The sequence below is a fragment of the Oryctolagus cuniculus genome, chromosome X (genome assembly GCF_964237555.1).
Source record: "Oryctolagus cuniculus chromosome X, mOryCun1.1, whole genome shotgun sequence".
NCBI lineage: Eukaryota > Metazoa > Chordata > Mammalia > Lagomorpha > Leporidae > Oryctolagus > Oryctolagus cuniculus.
In genome coordinates, this window is record NC_091453.1 from 34,181,828 (window position 1) to 34,194,005 (window position 12,178).

At 55.8% G+C, this 12,178-nt stretch overlaps 1 protein-coding gene across 3 annotated transcripts; it reads right to left on the reverse strand.

Moving 5' to 3' along the window:
- Positions 1 to 379: 379 nt before the first annotated feature.
- On the reverse strand, positions 380 to 11,836 carry TFE3 (transcription factor binding to IGHM enhancer 3). 3 transcript variants are annotated; one of them, XM_051827096.2, is made up of 10 exons: positions 11,410 to 11,836; positions 9,090 to 9,203; positions 7,778 to 8,081; positions 6,865 to 7,110; positions 6,680 to 6,784; positions 4,820 to 4,937; positions 4,125 to 4,181; positions 3,907 to 3,982; positions 2,683 to 2,830; positions 380 to 2,191 (listed from the first exon to the last, which is right to left on the reverse strand). In XM_051827096.2, exons 1-10 carry the CDS (start codon positions 11,523 to 11,525, stop codon positions 1,748 to 1,750), a joined length of 1,728 nt encoding a protein of 575 aa, XP_051683056.1. In that variant the 5' UTR covers positions 11,526 to 11,836; the 3' UTR covers positions 380 to 1,747. The 3 variants fall into 3 exon arrangements, with proteins under 3 accessions (XP_051683056.1, XP_051683058.1, XP_051683057.1); XM_051827098.2 differs by having other exon boundaries at positions 7,778 to 8,016; positions 11,410 to 11,773; XM_051827097.2 differs by lacking the exon at positions 11,410 to 11,836 and adding an exon at positions 10,534 to 10,555 and having other exon boundaries at positions 7,778 to 8,016.
- Positions 11,837 to 12,178: the final 342 nt, after the last annotated feature.

A 12,178-nucleotide genomic window follows, 5' to 3' on the forward strand; every position in this document is an offset into this window, starting at 1 on the left:
TCAATCTGCAGCCGTCACTCGGCAAACTTGACTGTTCAGTATTTCAGCCATTTATAGGCTGCCCACCTTCAGAAGTGTTACTTAAATTCTGCCACCAGGCTTCTTCAAGCAGGAAATGGGAAGGAGAAACAGCACAATCTGACCAACATTCCTCAGAGAAACAAATCAAGTGAAACAAATGGCAGCCGTTCGAATGGGGCCTGGCAGGTCTTTTGCAAGGCCAACAGCCTTTGTTTGGAGGTTGATCTCCTGCCGCCTCGCTTCCCATCTCCAATCTCTCATCCATCCCTCTCCAGTCTGTTTCTTCCAAGAACCTTCAGCCTTTGTGCCCTACACGGGTCATGTTCACTGTACCGTCACAAACGAGGACAGGAGACTCTTTGCCAAAGTTAAAAGCGCATCAAACACGCCTAGCATTTATTATTTTAATCCCAAACCTACAGACCCCTCAGCACACCCTCCCTGGGGCCTGGCCCCAGCAATCCAAAGCCGACAGCCTTGGGTGTAAGTGGTGGGAGGGGTGGGCAGTGGGTGGGGAGTGTCTCTGGATATCTCAAATGGAGGGATTCCTCCCCATGGAGAATGGGGTGGGGCCCAGAGGCTGGGGGTAACCTAGCTTCGGAATAGGGGAGTTAAAAAAAATGAGGGGAAACAATATGCTTTTGTGACCCACGCTCCAGGGCTCTGCCTCGGTGGAAGAGGTTTCTACCTTTTTCCTGGGCTGTGGATCTTGCAGAAATGTCCCCTTCCTTCATCGTGTCCCTCTATGCCCTGAAGTCCCGATTCTGGATGCCTGGCCTCAGTCCCTGCTATCCCCCATCCCCTCCCCACACTGCTGCGAGGAAGAAGGCAGGAGTCTGCCCAAGGGTCAGGGCCTGAGTCTCACTCCCTACCTCGGTCTGCAAAGTCAACCCGTATGATTTCAACATCTTGTCCCCTTCCTCTAGAGCAAGGTCGGCTCAGAGCCCTCCTAAGCTAGGTGGGCTTGGTCCCAGGTTCAGGCAGGGGAGCTTAAGTACCACTCTTCCCTGCAGCGTGGAATGCTTGGGTGGGATGCTGCTGATGGGCCAAGGGCACGGCTGTGACCTCCACGCAGGGGCCTCTACACCTGAAATGCCTGCGCTGGGCTGTTACTACAGGGAAGGGAAGGGGCCTAGCGCCGCCATTCCTAGAAGGCCAATACCAAGTTCCTAGGCAAAGGGGCCACGTCTCAGTCTCACTTCTGTTCCTTGCCTGAGCAGGGCAGGATTCAAGGGGAAGGCGCAGGGCTGTAGCCCCCGGCAGTGGGACCTCCATCATTTTGACTCCTCTTCCCTGGTAGCCTGGACTAGATTGGTGGTTTGCAGAGAAGGGATGGAGCACCATCCTGACACCTTCTTTCCCTGGGAGATCGAGCTAGGACGGTCCCCAGGGTACAGGGCAGGCCCTCATCCTGCTTCCTTCCTTCACTTGGGCAAGAGCAGGTCCCACGGCGGCAGGGGCGAGGCTGTGATCCACAGGGCACAGGCCCTGACCTCACCACTTTGGGGAGCCTTCTCCCTCTGAAATACCTGCACTGGGCTGGGCCTTTGGGGATGGGGAGGAGCCTCATCTGACTCCTCCTCCTCCTTGCCTGATCACATCTCCTCTGCCCCCAGTACACCTGGGCAGGGCAGTCTCACGGGAGGGTGGGGGAAAAGGCAGGGCCTCATCTTGACTTGTCCTCCTTTCCTGGGCGGGGAAGGCCCAGGGGAGGGGTGAGGCCTGATCAGGACTCCTCCTCCATGCTGAAGCTGCTGCGGCGGCTGCTGGCCTTGGAGACAGCAGGGGATACTGAGGAGAGCAGGGGGTCAGAGGCAGCCCGCAGTGGGGACAGGGCACCCCCCGACAGTCCTCCCACCACCCCTTCCTCCTCCTCCATCAGAATGTCCTCCAGCCCTAGGTGGAAGGGGTCCCCCAGGTCTCCCAAGTGGTCACTGGGAAACTGCAGGTCCAGAAGCGCGTCCGAGGGTGGTGCCGGGGGCTGCTGGTGGGGGGCACTCTGGGCCGGTCCCCCCGCTACATGGAACGTTGCTGTGCCTGGCCTGCTTTCCTCCTCAATGTCCAGCTGCTCCGGCTTGAGGCTGTCAGAGGCCGAAGTTGTGGCCAGGGAGAGCAGCCCTGGGGTGGGAGGCACCGGGAGACCATGGATCTGAGCCTGCAGTTCCAGCTCCTGCAGAAGAGAAGGGATAGGGGCCGGATAAGATGGGGTTCACAGTCCCCAAGAGGCAGAGGAGTGGAAAGGTTAGGAGGGCAGAATGCCTGGGCTCCAACACAGCCCCTTACCACTCAGCAACTGTGAAACCTCAGGCAAGTCACTTAACATCTCTGAGCCTCAGAGTCCCAATCTGTAAAATGGGTATAATAGTAGGCCCTGTCTCCCAAAGTTGTTGTGAAGATTAAATGAGCGAATGAATCAAAAGCTCTTGTTACAGTGCATGGCCTAGACTCAGCACGAAGCACACCAGGTAATATCCTTTATCCTCCTTGTCAAGGTTAGGAGTCTCCGTTATCATAACTGTGATCATAACCATGTGAGTGGCGAAGCCCGGGGACATGCCATGCCACGCCAGGAGGGGAAACCCTGGCCTGTTTTCCCTCTGCCTCTCCTTGCAGCAACCCCCGCCCCCACCCCACCCCTGCCACCGTCTCTTCCTTCCAGACCTGAATTCGGAGCTGCAGGCTACGGTTAGCCTGTTCCAGGGATCGCTGCCGGCTCTCTAGGTCTTTGGAGCGTTGCTGCTCCTTCTGCAGCTTGCGGATGTAGTCCACAGAGGCCTTCAGGATGGTGCCTTTGTTCCAACGCATCTCCCTGTGGGGCCCGACGGGGAGGAATGAGAAAGCGCTGCGTAAGGAAACTTCAAAAAGTTGGTGGAAAGTGGCATGAAAAGATAACGATTATTTTGATTCAAAAAAAATTGAAATCCATGCATAGTTCTGTCACGATATGTGTTATCCATGAGCTCATTATTACTGAGGCGACCTCATAAGTGTGGGTTTCAACATTTTCTTGCACCAAGATAAACATATCGCCCAATTCCATTTTTCTGCGAACATTCTGAAGTGCACTCGTAAGGGGAGTCTCTCTGGGGCTAAGGCGAGTGGCAGCACACTCAGGCAGAAAGAGCACCGCAGCACAGGCCTAGAACTTGAGGTGGGGGCATCCAGAAGGTAGAGACCGCTCAGAGGAAAACCCTCTATCCGGAATCTTCCAACAGTGCCCCATCACACCCTGAGCCCTGGAAGCCCCTTCTTGAACCCGGGTCTCTCTGGTTCAGCTCACGACAGTCACACTGGCCTCTCAGTGCTCCTAGGGCATGGACAGTCATTCCTGTCTCTTGGCCTCTTTTTCAGCTGTGCCCTGCACCTTGAACTTGCTCCCCTAGATCCCCGTGTGGCTGCCTGCCTCGTCTCCTTTTAGGCCTTATTATGCCTGGTCAGTTGCAGCCTGTCCTGTCCCCACGTGCCTCACTCCAGACTGTCACCCTCCCCAACCATCCCCCATCTTCCTTCCACTCTTCATTCTCTTCCATGGGGCCCATCCTAAGCCTCTGACTTAACTTATCTGGCCTGCTATCTGTCTGCCCCCACTAAAACAGCAGGTCCATGAGGTCAGGGATCTTTGTGGGTTTCATGCCCTCTGATCCCTGGCACAGAGCAGAGGCTCAACAATAAGTCATGAAAGAATAAAGGGAGTATTGCACTAGCAGCAAACTGGGGGGTGCATGTCCTACAGGGAGCAGATGGGGCACACAGACCATTCCAGGGTGCACAGCGGGGGTCTATGGCCATGCTCAGGCTGAAAACGGCCAGAGGAAAACTAGTGGGCGAGAAAGCCTGGTGCCCACCCCATCTCCCACCGGCCCTGGATTGCCGAGCCAGACTCACGGATCACTGGACTTGGGGATGAGGGTGCCCAGTTCCTTGATCCTGTCGTTAATGTTGAATCGCCTGCGACGTTCGACTTCAGAGGTGGGAGGAGAGAAAGAAAGAGTGGGAAAGAGTGGTCAATGGGTGAAGGAGGGACAAAGGAGAGGCTGTGGGGATACTGCAGGCAGGGGCCCGGGCATGCAAGGCAGGGCAAGCGCACAAGGTCTCTGGCTTACTCAGATTGTGATTATCTTTCTTCTGCCGTTCCTTCAAAAGGGCCTTTGCCTCGGTCTCTAGAAGAGAACAGCAGTGGTCAGGGCCTCTGCAGCCATGAAAGACAGCAGCCCAGGGGCAGGGGTGCTGCGCAGAGGCAGGGGAAGTGACTTTTTAAAGAAAGTGTTTCTATTTTTACGATTCTTTAAAAATGTATTTATTTATTTGAAAGGCGGAGTGACAGAGGGGAGGGAAACGGAGGGAGAGGAGAGAGAGAGAGAAATTTTCCATCTACTGGTTCATTCCCCTAAATGCCTGCAACATCCTGGGATGGGCCAGGCCAAAGCCAGGAGCCAGGAACTCCATCTGGGTCTCCCACACATGGGAAGCAGGAACCCAAGGACTTGGGCCATTACCTGCTGCCTCCCAGCATGCATTAGCAGAGAGCTTGACCTGAAGGAAGGCGTGCACCACGATGCCTGCCTCACAGTTGTTTACAAAGCCATGGTGACAGGCCACTTGTTCAATCCAAGAGGAGAGAACGCGAGAGGCAGCTGGGTAAAAGCAGGCCAGGAGCCATACAGAAAAAGATGGCAAATAGCTCGTATTCCTTCGTGCTCTGAATGCCCCCAGATCAGGCTCCGTTCCAGAGCTGCTAGGCACAGGGCTCACCCCGGGGATCCAGATGAGGGTACAGGGCCAATACCCTGGCACTTACCAGAGATCTCCCGCTTGATGTTGGGCAGCTCTGCCGGACAGGAGTTGCTGACGGTGATGGCTGGCGTGGCCACACCCTGACTACTGTACACATCAAGCAGGTTCCCTGACACGGGCAGCTGAGGGCAGAGAAATGGTTGAGACAGACCCCTGGCACCGTTCTTCCTCAGAACAAGGCTCCTGACCCTGCACACAAGCCGAAGATGGGGCCCTCTAAGGCAAGGCTTGGCTGAGTCAGCCAAGGGAGCACGCTTCCTTGGCCTTCAAGGTGACTTCACATGCAACACAACAGGGAGGGCAGAGCTTTGCAGGGGGACTGCGGCCTGCCTGGCCTGCTCATCCTGCAGCACCCCCCCCAATACAAAATTTGGCAGTGACCTCCGATGCCCCCCTTCCAACTCCAAGGCTGCCTCTGAGACAAATACTGGAAAACCACTCTTCTCAGGTCACTGTCGGCTCTGATGTGACATTCCAGTCCTTTAGCTCCTCCCCACACCACATTCCAATCCAGCATTCTTGGAGCGCTCCAACCCAACCTTTCTCAGACCTTGGTGAATTGTCATGGCAACATTCTACCCAAAATCTGGCTTCTGGAGAGTTCCAACCTAATCTCCAGTCTTTTGTTCTGATAAAGTCACACCAGCTAGGCACCACGGTCTCCTGCTGCCATGTACTGAGGTGCTGACTCCAGTGTCTTCCTGCTTAGTGTTCTTCCTCACTAAGTATTCAACTCAGCCTGCTTGTATGTCAGCCTCAGGTTTTTCTTCCCCTTCCTTCACACTATCCTGGATATATTCTACTATAATACATGGAATCTCTTAAGTACATCCAAGTCCCACCTCTTGAAGAGTCTGCATCTCTCGAAACCCCCTCCAGCCTGCTGATCTAAGACAGAGTCTCAATTTCTGTGTCCAACTCAACAGAAAGTTCCAGAAATCAGTACCATTTATACAGATGCTGCTATCCTCTTTGTAAGTTGGATAAAAAGGAAAGCTATAGGCAGCTTGTATGTTCCAGAGCAAATTATAAGATTCCTGGAATGTTCTAGAAACATTACAATCCCTTGCTCTAGGATGTTTTGGCCACTCTCTACAAGGACACATCCTCTTGGCCCACTTTACTGCATGAGACTTGGGATACTCCAGTCACTAGGAGGTTCAACCACTTACTATAATCCATACCAACTTTGGAGACTTTTGGTGTGGTCCAGTTGCAACATGGTCTGGGTATGTCCCAATGACCTGAATTTCATTGTATGTTTAAATTGCTAAAAAGATTCCCAACTCTTGGTACTTCCCAAGCAAAATCCAAGTGCCCTGATATGCCTAACATCACCATGCATTCCCCACACCATGTATATCAAAGTCGACAAGGCAGCATCTTCCCTGTCCTACATCAAGGGGGCTATGAGGTCCATTATAAAGTTCTGGGAGGAATTTCAGGAATTCCATGCCCAGAAAGCCTTCTACCTCGCCATATCCCAGAAAGGGAGGGGGGAAGAAAAAATAAAAGGCCATATCCACATATCCACATCCATAAAAACTCCAGTCTGAATACAGACTGGGTTCTCAGTTCTTTCCTAAGATGTCTACCAGGTCTGTCAGGTGGACTCTCTCCATTAAACTTGGCATGCTTACTGCTAATCATAACAACAATAATGATAATGTCTACAGGCTCACCTCTTGATCCAGTCCAACACAAGGCCCAAGAGTATGGGTATGCCCCATTCTCATCGCAAGGACTCCCTCTCCATTCTAGTAAAATGCACAAGGGACTCATCCATCTACAGCTACCACAGGTGCAGCCTTAGTGATAAAGGGATGCCCTCAGTTTCAGGGAAATCCCCCAGCCCAGGACCTACCGTGCTGGGGAGCTGCAGCCCCGCAGTACCTCCCGGCAGATAGCTGAGCATCTCGTCATTGTAGCTGGACTCGAGGCTGATGATCTCATCAATGACATCATCGATCTGGGGGCAGAAGCAAATGTGCTATAGGCTTGGACAAATTTGGAGAGCAGGGCACAGGGGCACTGTCTGCAGCCTCTTACCTCCTTTTCTGAGCTGGACCCAATGGTGAGCAGCGCCATGGGGCTGTTGGGAGCACTGCCTGTGGGGCCGGTAGCATGGGCAGCCTCAGGAGCAGGGAGCGGCTGTGCACTCGCAGGCCCTGGCGGTGGGGTGAGGGCCTGGGACGCCAGCTTGGGCCCAAGTGTGGTGGACAGGTACTGCTTTACCTGCTGCCGGCGCGCCTGCTGCAGGTGGTAGCGCGTCGGGTTCTCCAGGTGGGTCTGCACCTGTGTGATGAAGGGGGGCGGGCAGGAGAGGGGAAACGACAGGAAAGCAAGGCTCAGGGCTGACACTGCCCTTCCTAACCCATCTGCTCTTGGGTTCTGGGAGACAAACTGGGTACAGAATATGAAACCCCCCCAAGTACTTGTGAGAGTCCCTCTTTGGGCCCAGATACCCTTTCTCAAAAATCTCAGAACTCCTTCATAGCCCCCAAGATCCACCTATGATTGACAGGATCCCTTACAGTTTCTGGAACACCCTGGCACTGCCCCGTTAGCTCCCCGTATTCTGATTCCACCTGACAGGCCTAGGCACCATACCTGCTTTCTTCTAACACTGCAAGGGCAGAAGAACTTTTAATGTATCACATGCATACAGGAAGCTCATCCTACAGACCCAGGGCCCCCAGGGTACTTAAAAGCCCCCATGGTCCACCAAGGCATCCTCGGGGCCCCCAAGAACCTCTTACAGCTCCCCAACAATAACTCAAGAACCCTAAATGCACAGGACACGAACAGATGATTCAAACAGAATCGGAGACCTTCCTTCAAAGTCCTTGAGACTTTGCTCAAAAGCTTACCAAGACCCCCCAGGGCCGCCCCCCGCCCCCAAGCTCTGAGAATTGCTCAGCAGTCACAGGAGTGGGTCCCGGGCCTCTGGGTCTCACCTTACCTTGAGCACCTCCCTGGGCACCTGAGCAGGAGGCGGACGGCCCAATGTGTGGCCCCCAGCAGAGACACCAACCACGGAGATGGCAGGAGAGGCAGGTGCAGGGCTGGGGAAGGGAGTGGCTGCAGCCTGTTCCCGACGCTCACGCTGCTCTTGCTCCTGCGCCTGGGCCCGCATTAGCTGCTGTCGCAGCAACACCCGAGACGAAGAAGCCGACGACATGGCAGGGGTCCTGGAGCCCCCTGTAGAAGACGACGCAGAGAGTGTCGCTGGGGTGGCTGGTGTAGCCTGAAGTGATATTGGGAGGCTGTGGAATGGGAAATACGGGGCCACATGTAAGCTAAAAGTCTTGTCCCAAGCTTAAGGTGGGGTGGATGCAGGACCCAAGCCTGGCTGCAGCCCTCAGGGGTCATAGTCTGATGGCGGAGACCTGGGCACGGGATCGGGTCCTGGCAGTCAGAGGTCACAGGTCGGTGGAAGAATGTTAGCACTCAGACCTCGTGGTGGAGCCTGGATGTGAGCCTGTTCCTGTGTCAAGTGGTGATGCCACTGCTGAGCCCTGCCAGAGGGGATGTGCCCCACTTCAAGGTGTGCAGCAGCAGAACTGAGGCCCTGGAGGAGAAGGTGAATGCCAAGGGCTCCTAAACCCAACTTGGGGTTGGAGATGCTCTGTGAGCTCCTGGTGATAGATAGTGGTGGTGGTGGGGGGAGTGGGGAGGGGCCGGGTTAGAGGGGCAGCCCCAGGCCGGACTTCCCCCCCTGCCTGAGCCTCTGGTCCCGGGAGCTAGGCAGTCTTGAAAATCTCAGAGATTTCACAATCCTCCCTTCCGGCCCCCTCTTCCAGGTCCCCTCCCCTCTCTTAGAGCCCAGGCCGATGACTCAGCACATTTAGACTTCCAATGGGGGGGGGAGGAGTGTGAGGGGGGCAGAAAGAGAGAGAAAGAGAGAAGAGACCCATAGGGGGATCCTCATGGGCTGAGAGAGGTGGGTTCTCAGAGTGTGGGAGGGGGCTGAGCAGGGGCTGGGGCTGTGGCTCCGCCCACCTCGGGTGCCTTTAAGCAGACCACATCCTGTGTGGGGAGACTCCAGGCTGGCTGGCATATTTGTGTATGAATGGCTCTGCAGGTGGAGTGGAGGGAGGCAGTGGAGGTCCGGATGGCCCCCCTAGCTTGGCCGCTGGCTATTCGGTGTGGCAGGCTCTTTGTGGCCCCTAATTTTGTCATCTGGAAAATGCAGGCTGGTGGGAGAAAGGGTTGGGCTGGCGCTGGGGGGAAGCAAGGCTGAGGAATGGGGGGGGGGGGGGGCGGAGTCATACCTGGACCGGAGGGGTAGGGGTTGGCTTTTGAGTTCGTAGAAGCTGTCAGGATCCAGGATGTTTTCTAACTCGATGTCTGCAACAATTCCGGATTCCGGAAGCAGAGAGTTCAAGCTGAGGGGGGGGGGGGGAGGCAGGGGTGAGGGTCAATGATTGTATGAATTCCTCATTCTCTTCTCTGCTCCCCTCGACAGAGAGAGAGAGAGAGAGAGAGAGACCTATAGAGTTGGCCACCCTGCTGGGTACCACCACCAAGAATCCCCACATCTGCCAGCCCTCTCCCGTCCTCAACCCCCCGTCCCTAAGAGTCAGAATAATGGGTGCCTGGATCCCAATCCCCTCACTCTAACAATCACTTGTAACAACCACCTGAGCACGAGGAAAAGCAAAGGAGTTAGGAATGCCAATTCACTTGACACAAGGATCCCTGACTCTGCAGTCAAAGTCCTCCCAGCCCCCACACCCTCTACTGTTTTCCTGACAGTTGAATGTGAGCCCACATGCGTGTACACACACACACACACACACACACCAGGTGGGGGCATCCCTCAGCCAGAACAGTCCCTTGTAAACACAACACTGACTGCATCCCAAAGAGAACCCGGGGTCTGTGATTTGCTTTACGTAAGAAGCTACCACTTCCCAAAGGAGTTTTTTCCCAGCCCCAGCCAGAGTTCATGGGCTGCCAACACACACCCAAATATAAAAATGGAAATATCAAAGACTTCCACACTCTGGGTTTGCACGAGGGGGATCGATCTAAGTGGATGATCTGCTTTATAGAGCATTCTTTTCTTTTCTTCACCGCAGGAGCCGGCCCTGCCCTCACCTGCTTTTTTTTTTTTTTTCAGAGATCAAAACACAACCTCCCCCCACCCCAACACCAACACCCACTGGCACACAAAGTAAGAAGTCATAAACGCCCCTCCCTTTCAAGTCTGCCCACTGCTGTGATCCAGGCTGTTACAAAGGAGTTCAAAGGCACTGAACTGATATATACTGAGAGGCTCCTGCTCAGCCCTCCGCGCTGGGTGCCAGGACCCTGGCATGGGGGGGCCACTACCACGCACGTGCACCCTGGAATTTAGTCCAAGACTTTCAGTCCCTCAGAGATTGTGACTTCACTTGACAAGAATTCTCTCCCCTCCCCAAGGATCTGTCTTCCTTCCTCTCCTCACCCTCAGATGGGGCCCTAAAACCACCCAGGAAGAGGAAGCTCCCGGAGCCGCTGAGCTCAGCACAATCCCGGGCAGAGAGAAGAGGCAAAGCCCCCTCCCAGGAACACACACACACACACACCCTGCACACAAGTTGGAAGAGAGGGGCGCGGGGTGGGGGGGAGTGGGCAAGGGTGTGGACAGGAGGGCTGGGACTCCAAGGCCCACTAGATGAGAGGAGGCCAGCAAAGACCCACCCAGGCAGGGACAGCGTAGTCGGTACTCACTCCAGCTCTAGAAGGGAGTCAAGATCACCTCCCCAGGAAGGGAGGGATGGACAGGGAGGGCGAGATCAACAGCAGAGGGGTGTGTGGGCAGGGCCGCCTGAGTGACAATAGCAACAAGACCCTCTGGGTTCCCAAATAAGGTCTGAGGCTTTTTCTGGGCTAAGAGGTAACATCATCCCCATGCCCTCAAGTCTGCCAGGCCGCTTCCCATTCAAGCCCCTAAGGAGTATGGGAAGAGGGCTTTCCCACTATCCCTGAGATCTGCCCCGGCTGGCTGGGTGGGCAGAGGTGAAAGGATTGTTATGCCCAAGTCTTGCTGAATGTTTTGCTCTTCTAGCTCGTTCACGCATACTCATTCACACGGCACATCGGAGACACCCCCAAACCGACCCGATTCATGTTAGTCCCAAACACAGCTACCAGCCACTGGGAGTCACCAAGCTGCCAAGACAGCACCTGTGTCCCCCCCCCCCAGGACCCCTTCACCAACACTGAAGGAAAAAGATTCCAGGATTTCCTTAAAATCAGTGCTTCGGCTGACAGTGTCCCCTCAAATTCATTCCCCTCACACCCGGCCCAAAGACGTCAGATTCATCCTATAACCAGAATCCCAGTCCCCCAAGTTCACCAGGTTCTGGATACTCCAGAATCCGACCCTCTAGGCTCAGTCAAGAGCCCCCCGAATCTGCACTCCCACTACTGCTTTAAGCCTCGGTCAGGCAGGCCACTGCCGGATTCCTTAGGTGCCCCCCCACCCAAGACGGGTACCCCGATGTCCTCAAGGGCTAGGCCAAGGGCCTAGAATCCTAGTCTGGAGTTCCCGCTGCCCCCAGATCAGACCCCAGTCTGCACTCCCGGCCCCAGGCGGCCCCGCACCTGAGCAGCTGGGCCGAGTCGGCTGGCCTGCGCTCCTCCAATAGCACGAACACGGCTCGGGGGCCCTCCGCGCTGGCCTCTACGCCGTCCCGAGCTGGCTCGGCCGCATGAGACATGACGCCCGGTCCCGGGCGAGCCCTGCCAGGCCGGTCGGGCCTCGGCCCGGTCCCCCTAACAAAATAAGAGTCCCCTTCCCCCCGCTCGCCACCGCCTCCTCCTCTGCTAAGCCATGGAGCCAGTTCTGCGCGGGCGGGCGGCGTCGGAGAGATGGGATGGGCCGTGAGTCATCCCCCGCCCTGAACGGACCGACACCCCCCCAACCTAACCCCGGACGACCGCCCTCCTCCCCCTCGTCCTCTTCCCCCTCCTCCCGGGGCTGGGGAAACTCCACAGGAAGTGACCACACAGGCGATGGACGGCTCATCGGGCCACACCCCCTAGTGAGGCGGCCTATCTCTGAGTGCGGTTCGAAGGCCCACCCTAAGCCACGCCTCCTACGCGAAGGGAAAACTACATTTGGCCCAGCCTCGTTCCGAGAAGGGAGCACCTAGGCCCCGCCTTCAGTGGCAGGAGCAAATAGGCAAAATGTAATTTGCTTAAGCCACACCTCCTGCTTGCATCACTTTCTGAGCCGCTCCCCCTCCTCTCAAATTATTCCACCTCCCCGCACAACATTAAGCCGCTCCTAGACTGCCCCGCGCCTGCGCGCTGGTGACCGGTCGGCGCCTAAAGGGTGTCTAGGTCAAGTTTACGGCTGTGGAAGTGCGCT

Bases quoted from the DNA above. Each gene is read 5' to 3' on its own strand.
- TFE3 (XM_051827096.2), bottom strand. From the start codon at position 11,525: ATGTCTCATGCGGCCGAGCCAGCTCGGGACGGCGTAGAGGCCAGCGCG. The intron at 9,204-11,409 runs GTGCGGGGCCGC...CCCCCCCCTCAG, and splicing joins GACTCGGCCCAGCTGCTCAG to CTTGAACTCTCTGCTTCCGG. The intron at 2,831-3,906 runs GTGAGTCTGGCT...CGGGCCCCACAG, and splicing joins ATCCCCAAGTCCAGTGATCC to GGAGATGCGTTGGAACAAAG.